Genomic DNA, 7,926 nt, shown 5'->3' with positions numbered 1-7,926 from the left:
CTTACAACCACATCTATCGCCATCTGGTGGCCTTTAGAGAGAATACAGCAGCTGATTAGTACTGGCATTAGTACAGGGTGGGATGTACACAGCAGAGATGGAGGAAATCCACTCTGGAGGAGCTGAGTGTAAACTCCACACAAAGAGCCCAGCAGGATTTGAATCAGCAACCTTTTTGCTCTGAGGGGACAGAAACTGGGTCTGTGCTAAAGCACCACCTCTCCAAACATGCTCTGACCTCTGTATGACCTCTGTGTGACCTCTGCTGTTTCACTGTTTAGAGACTTTCCCATGATTTTCAAAGACCGTTCCCATGACAACCTCAGGTTCTCAGTTGACCTCTGTCACCTCAGTTTTCCCTAAAACGAACATCGTTTCATTGATTTGAGATGTAACATCTGAACAGATTCAGTAAAAGTGACCAGGAACAGCTTCAATGTGTAAACATCTGGAACATCTGTAGAACGATATAAATGTGTAAATCTGTCATTTTGGTCACTTTAGGAAAAGTCTTCAAATGTCAGACAGCATGTACGACTCATACAAGCTGTGACTGAGCACTCCGTTCATGTAACACATGCTGACCACAGTGATAAGCTTCCCTGAAGCAAATACAAAAGCTTCAGATCGACAAACTCGTTACAGCAATGATGTCATCACCCTATTCAGAGTGAACTAGAGCTGCTGTTAGAGAGAGAGTGAAAGAGTGATGCGTTCACTGTTGGCACTAGGGGTCATGCCTCACATGCAGCTTCATTTATGAAATTAAAAACAAAAAGAAATACAAGTATAAATGTCAAATTAAACAAAAATATAACTACAGGGATCCTGAGTGTTTTATAGGTGACGTTCAAGAAGAATCTCTGCAAATCTAACTTTTAAAATAATTTTCAAACAAGAAGCTGCTGAGTGCCGAAATGATTGCTGGTGAGAGAATGAGGATTTTCAGTTTCAACAGTCGTGCTGTGTAAATGTGACCCGTCAGACTCATTTACAACAATCAGCCTTTTTAAGTCTATTTTCAATCTGAGTTCAAACAGTTATGATATGGAATGATTCACAATAAGGGAATATTTCATATATCGGTCCAGTCTTCATTCAATTATCACAGCTTGAAAGTTTACTCTTATAAGTCAGCTTTCAGATAAATGTAGTGGTGCCAGTTTAAAAGAACAACATTTGAATATAGAAAACAGAAATAAAAGCACCTTTAATGTTTCCTGAAGATCAGCATTTCAAACAGAGTTAAATTTCACTGCTGTAAAATTTGATTTAAATAAATAAATAGCAGTGAGATAAATTTCACTGTTGACATATTAGATTTTCATTATGTTATTAAAGTGTGATGTCATGAAGTTTATTAGCTAACTGTTGTTTACTTGCTAATCTTAAATTCACATAAAAGAAAGATTTTCTTCATGTCTATCAAACAATGCTGTAGCGGGCAATTTAAGGAAACCTGAAGCCGTGAGTCACAACTGTACAGTGGATATGTGTGGAACCTCTAGCTGCGTTTCCGGCTCACTTCACTAAAGTTAGTTTGACACCGGAGCCTCTGGGAGTGACTCCGCCTTTGGGAGGACTCACTCGTCTACCGGGGAGGCACAGCCAGTGTTAGCGAAACAGTGAATAATTGACAGCAGGCTTATCCAATAACAAGCGCGGACGTGAAGCATGAAAAAAGGAAAAAACAAAACAAAAACAGCCGGCTCCACTCTCCGACATTAATTCACTCGTGCACTTTGAATGTGCCTAATGAAACATGTTTGCTGTAACATCTCCGTGGCTCTGCTGGACTTTACTGTCTGTCTCCCTCGTGGGCTTTACCTGGGCAGGTGAGTTTGATTTTAAAATCCTATCGATCTATTTCTTACCCGCTGTTAGATGTTCGAGCTGCTTTAGTTTCAGCTGCTCACAGAGGACGCAGGTCTCAGCTGTCACCAAACCTCTTCTGTCGTGTTAGAAAGTGGATGTTAGTGTTTAGACTCACACACGTTTACATAACAGTTTGTATAATGAAGCTGTGAAGAGAAGAGATTTTATTACTGCATTAACTTTAAAGTTTAAACTTTAAAGTTTAAGTGGTGTCAGATAAACATGGACAAACTGCTGTAAAGGTTTATTATTGATTCATTGATTAAAAGTTCTTCTCAGAGTTTTTATTTGTTTATTTTTTAAAGACCATGTATCATTTTTGTACCACTTTACAATTTTGTGCTACTTTGTGTTGGTCTGTCACAGAAAAACTCAGTGAAAACATTTGAGTTTGTGGTTGTAAGGCGACAAAATGTGTAAAAGTTCAAGGGGTATGAAAACCTTTTCAAGGCACAGTATATGCAGGTATGTGTATGTTTGTTTCATATGCCTGACATGACAGCTCATCATCACCTTGAGAGCATTTTAGTAAGTTTGGGCACACAGATAAAGGCTAATAACACATGAAATTTCACAAATATGTCATATATTTTATTAGGTGCTGTGACAAAGTGGATGAGCAGTTGCAATGCTCTCCCTTTGTCCCATGTGAGTTTACCTTTTTTTTTTTTTTTGCACGTTTCTCTGTTTCTATTTATTTGCTTTGATTTGCCATTTGTTGAGTAACATTGCTGCACTCACTATCCCGGGTTTGTCTGTTGCCGGCAAAACAAACATTCTGCAAATTGAGACAAATACCCAGTTACATGTTTCTTTATATTTTATTTCATCACAGATTAAGTCATTTGTTCATACTTTGTTGTTTCTTTCCAGTCTTCGTGTGGGAAACGCCGCCTTCTTCTGTATAGGGTTTATTGCCGGTTGGTGCAAATGGTGCATTATCGCCACCAACTGGTGTGCAGGTGGAAAACGCCTGCCTAGCATTTTGTTGTTTTAAGTCCTGCTGATGTGACATCAAGCGGAGGGGTTTCTTTTTCCATAGAAATGCTTCATTTTGTTTGTTTCAAGTTCTGAAGGGGTTTGTTGAATCTTGTTTATGTAAACGGAGCCATTTAGTTACGTAAATGTGTCAATTAGAAGTGTGAGGAGGTTTTGTGTCTTTTTAATCATCTGTGTAGAGTTTAAGATCCCTCAGTTTAAGTGAGAGGTACAGGCTGGGCTAATTGGAGGGAAATTGATGGCCCTATTTAAAGCCAGATTCAGAGGAGAGGTGAGCTGTGTTACCAGGTCCATGAACTGATGAGTTTTGTTAATCGAGTTACTTTTGGGGAAAGTTTTGTTAAGTTACACATTAAACGGAGTTCATTGTAAATAAATTGCTCACGTCTGCAAACCTGAAATTTCTGTGTAGTCTGCTTCCCTACAACCTTCCTTGACATTCGAGTCGGACTACCTCAACATGTTTGTTTGATTCATTTCTTAATGTGAGAACAATCAGGACACAGTTTGTTTCACAGATGCAGGTTCATATTGTGTGTGTGTGATGAACATTTAGCCTAATGTGTTGAACCCAGTGTGTACAACTCTTTGCTGATTGGCTGGTGTAGAAGTGAACAGATCAAACTTTCATCTGTAACCTCTCTGCTCTGTGTTTCCTTTTCAGACCACAAAAATGTCACAGCTGAGTCTGGAAAGAACGTCACTCTGACATGTCGAGCTCCAAATAACAACATAGTAGTACAATGGAGCAGAGCTGACCTGCAGCCAGAATATGTTCTTTTGTACCGAGACAAGCAGTTTATTCCAAATCACCAGCATCTATCTTTTAAGAACCGGGTGGATCTGCAGGACAAACAGATGAAGGATGGAGACGTGTCTTTGATTTTGAAGGACGTGATGATTAATGACACTGGAACATACGAGTGTCGTGTCTTCATGAGAGAAACACGCTCATGGAAGTCCAGCATCATCACACTGAGTGTTGTTGATCCTCCAGGTGAGTGAGTAGAGTTGAGTGTGTGTGTGATCAGAAGGGAAGCTGCTTCCTGGTTGTTGATGTTTGTTTCTAAAGATGTTGTTGATGATGTGTGACATGATCAGCTGACACCTCACACCTGTTTCTCACCTGCAGGTCAGCCAGGAGGAGACACAGAGGATGGACAGGAGGAAGATGGAGTTGGTAGAAGTCATCATGGTCGACTGATGGCTTCTGTTTTATTACTTGCTGTGATCATTCTTGTTTTTGCAGTTGTGATCTCTAAAAAACACAAGAAAGATCCTCCTCTTCATCCTCCTGATGAAGAAGCAAAGAAGGAAATGGTCTGAAGCAAAGCACCATGGAACAAGAGAGAGAGAGAGAGAATACATTAAACTAGTTAAAAACGTTTAACTATAAAAATGACATATTTATACGTATAGATAGATAGTTGTATGAGGGCAACATCACAAGGAGAACAAACAGAATATAAACCAGTGTGTTTCACACTGAATGTGTTCAGGTCTGAGCTGCTGTGTGGACTATTTTAGTTTAATATCAGAAGCTGTTTGAGTTACATTTCATTACCCAGATGGTGACAGCTCCACACCATCTGATAAGTTATGGTTATTTGATTGCGGTTAAATATTTATGTAAAGCAAACTGTCAGAGAAACTCTTGGATCTGTGTTGGTTCCTCTTGATGTCAGTGCTGACTTTGATCCTGTGGATCACTGCAGACATTTAGAGACATTGATAGAGACTCTGAGAGTTTCTAACTGGATTAAATTGCACAGATGGAGGATTCTTTGTACGTGGTAATGAATCTTCATCCAGGAGCTACAAACTGAGCTATGGCGTTCCACAGGGTCAGATCTGGGACCAGTGATTTTAACATTTACAGGCTGTAACTTTGTGATGTCATCAGGAGACACAGAATGAGTACACACGATTACACTGATGATGTTGCTGTGTCTCCTGATGACACAGAGCCAGTCAGATCTATCTGCATCTTACATATTAAATCCTGGATGGCTGCAAACTTCCTCCAACTCACTCAGGATGTGGAGACACTGACTCCTCCTTTCATCTCCTGCAGGGTTGCTTACTGCAGTGCTCATCTTTTTAGTTTTTCAAAGAAACACTTGTCACTGCAGCTGCTTTAAAAATCAAGTCCACAGCCTTAATTACACCAATGTTATCGTCTCTGCAGTCAGAGTCATCTTTAAGATCCTTTTACTGGTTTTTAACACTCAGGAGTTCAGGACCTTCTCATCTTTCAGATTTACTTTTATGCTACGAGCACTTCAGAGACAGAGGAGACAGTTGACCATCTTTTATTTATCATGCTGCACTTTATTTCACTTTACTTTTGATGTATTTACTATTTTCTTTGTTTATTCCCTTTTCATTATATTTCATGTATTCTTAGTAGCCTTGTAATGTTATTTATTGTTTCTTTTTAATCTCCAGTGTTTCTGTATGATGAGTGTCTGATCTCTGGGTGTGGGAGTGGGGATGGAGGGGTGATGAGAGGGTGTAGTGAAGTTGATGTATGTGTATTTTTTCTGCTTTTAATGTGTACATCATTTTGAGTGGCTTCCTTACTGTGTGAGAAGTGCTATGCAAATAAAGTTTTGAGTTATATAATAAGATTAGGACTTGAGGCATTTATACACCAAGCACATTGCAAAAAAAAAAATCACAAAATGCAATTTTAAAACTTGCCCTGTAACATACATACATGACAAACATGTTGTGTTTTGAGTAAAATTCGTGCTGGATTCAAACCCAGGACCTTGTTGCTGTGAGGCACCAGTGCCACCACCCAGTGGTGATAACAAAGACGTCAGTCCTACAGAGCAAATGTTTTACATTCAGCCTGATTTGTTTTTCTTCTCCTCCATCATCAGTGATCAGAGGTCTGCACTGTGAACCAGGATTTAGTCTCATCCAGGTAACTTCAGGGTTAACCCTGGTTTTACTGCAATATTAGGATGGTTGACTTCTCATTCCCAGTTTATGCTTCAGTGGGAAATCTATGCTGTGACCAACTCCTGATGTAACAACACATTGAGTTGACAGCAGATTGACAGATTGGCCTGATCAGCACTGTTGACTCCTGTGCATTTCTCGCTGCTTTTCCGCAGTTTTTGAATTTATCAGTGAGAGAATAACGATCATCTCCTCAGTGTAAAGAATATATATTATTAATGATTTTAATACTAATCATAACTATTGCGAGGAAGTGTTCTGATAGCACAGAGTCACTGCTGTGAGGTAAAATGTGTTGGTTATGTACAGCCGGTAAAATAAGCATTAGACGTGTTACAAATTTACTTTTTTTTTTTTTTTCTTCTTTTTTGGCCTGTCCCGTTTGGCTCTTTTGCCATCAGAATTGTTGTCTAAAGGCAAAGAAAGATGCCCAACGGATTTACTTTACCAAACTGACCATCCCAGCCTTGCCGTAATGGTCCATTTGATTCACCTTTTATTGTTTATTTTATTTTCACTTACTGAATACGGGACAGACTTGACTGGGGGAAAGAAGGGGAGAAAGAAAGAGGGAAAGAGAAACAGCTGAGAAGAGGGACGGGGGAGAAGGGCAAAACACAAAAACCAACAGAACGGGCAGAGAAAAAAAATGCATATATCAATCACCTGGATCACCTGCTGAGAAAGAAAAAAGAAAGCAAGCAGAAGAGAACAAGAGTAATAGAATAAACAACATCACAATGATATATGGGAATATGACAGTAAATACTAAATGTTAAACATTATTGTGCAGCACATAAGATCAACAGAACACAGTGTGCTTTGAGGTAGGAGCCAAAAAGGGTGTAGTTTGTGGGTGTGATCACCCGTGTGTACACCTGTGAGCATGGACGCGCTTGTTTTTTGTTTTTTTAAAAGGTTCCTTCATGTAATAATCTGCTAGAGGGTGTGGGGGGGCCACAGCCCCGTCCTCCAGGGCGTGAAGCAGGTGTGGAGGAGATCAAAACTCCAGACATCCAGAGGCCCCCAGAACACAAGAGACCAAGGAAGACCAACAGAGGGGCAGCTGCGCCACTGTCCCGGAAAGAGCTGAGGAGAGTCCCAGATGAGGGCTCACTCAGCAGCCGCGGAGCAGAAGCCAGGGGGAGTTGCAGTGACGCGCCCGTGAGCTCCGCCGGCAGCCAGCTGCGCCTGAGTGACCGAGCCCCAGGCCAAGAGGCCGGGGGCACCCCACCTCCGAAGTGGCCCAAGCGAGCCCCAGGCTCCAGGCCCCGATAAGCGGCCGCCAAGGAGTGAGCCGGTGTGTACCTGGACGCCCATCCCCGGACACAAAGAACCACCAACGCACCGATGTCTGAGGGGGTCCGCCACTGGCAGGGGAAGTGGTGGTAGGGGGAGATAGGCCTCCAAACCTTGGAGGGCCTGAGATGTCCCCAGAGAGGTGGCGCCTGACACCCAACCTGACATATAGACACAGACATACAGGCACACACAGATACAAACATCCATTCCCACCCTCATGCTCTCATATGCACTTACTCCACACTCAACCAACGTGGAGACAGACGTAAAGAGACGTTGTACACACGATCACACTCCCCAAGCGTACTCTACAAACCGGGTCTAGGTGCCCCCGCCCCTGGAGGGGGGAACTGCACCCAGACCCAGGTGGTGTTTCCCTTTTCCCTGCGGTGGGGGGAGGCAGACCGCCCCGACTCCGCAGCAGCAGGAAGGCTCCACACTCCAGACCGCGGTCGGACGGCCAACTCCTCCTCCTAGTCCTAGCCCCCCAGCTCCAGCAGGTCGCAGAGAACGGGGGTGAGAGAAGACTCCGAACCTCCCTCCACCCGCTCATTGTAATGTTGATGCATGTGTGTTCTAAGGTGCATTTAAAACCCAGGAGGGCATGGAGCTACCTGCCAGAGAGCAGCAGGTAAGCGCATGGTCCCTCCTGCTAGCCCTCAATGTCTACGTGTATTTAAAATTGAGAGGTGGGCAACGATGCCAGGGGTGGGGTGTACACCCTGATGGTACTTTGGACTCCGTGTATCGTGCCCACCCCCAAGATCCTATATGTATGTG

General features: G+C 42.5%; 1 protein-coding gene across 1 annotated transcript; it reads left to right on the top strand.

The window, feature by feature from the left end:
• Positions 1-1,620: 1,620 nt before the first annotated feature.
• LOC106676990 (butyrophilin-like protein 2) lies at positions 1,621-5,474 on the top strand. Its single transcript, XM_076881095.1, has 3 exons — positions 1,621-1,835; positions 3,539-3,871; positions 4,007-5,474. Exons 1-3 carry the CDS (start codon positions 1,763-1,765, stop codon positions 4,198-4,200), a joined length of 600 nt encoding a protein of 199 aa, XP_076737210.1. The 5' UTR covers positions 1,621-1,762; the 3' UTR covers positions 4,201-5,474.
• The last annotated feature ends 2,452 nt before the right edge of the window (positions 5,475-7,926 follow it).

This window comes from Maylandia zebra, unplaced genomic scaffold (assembly GCF_041146795.1).
Source record: "Maylandia zebra isolate NMK-2024a unplaced genomic scaffold, Mzebra_GT3a scaffold02, whole genome shotgun sequence".
NCBI classification, from domain to species: domain Eukaryota; kingdom Metazoa; phylum Chordata; class Actinopteri; order Cichliformes; family Cichlidae; genus Maylandia; species Maylandia zebra.
Note: the sequence above shows the minus strand (reverse complement) of the source record. Positions and strands in the feature narration are given on the sequence as shown.

Coding starts and splice junctions, on each gene's coding strand:
- LOC106676990 (XM_076881095.1), top strand. CDS start 1,763: ATGTTTGCTGTAACATCTCCGTGGCTCTGCTGGACTTTACTGTCTGTC. Junction 1,836..3,538: donor CGTGGGCTTTACCTGGGCAG/GTGAGTTTGATT, acceptor TTTCCTTTTCAG/ACCACAAAAATGTCACAGCT. Junction 3,872..4,006: donor GAGTGTTGTTGATCCTCCAG/GTGAGTGAGTAG, acceptor TCTCACCTGCAG/GTCAGCCAGGAGGAGACACA.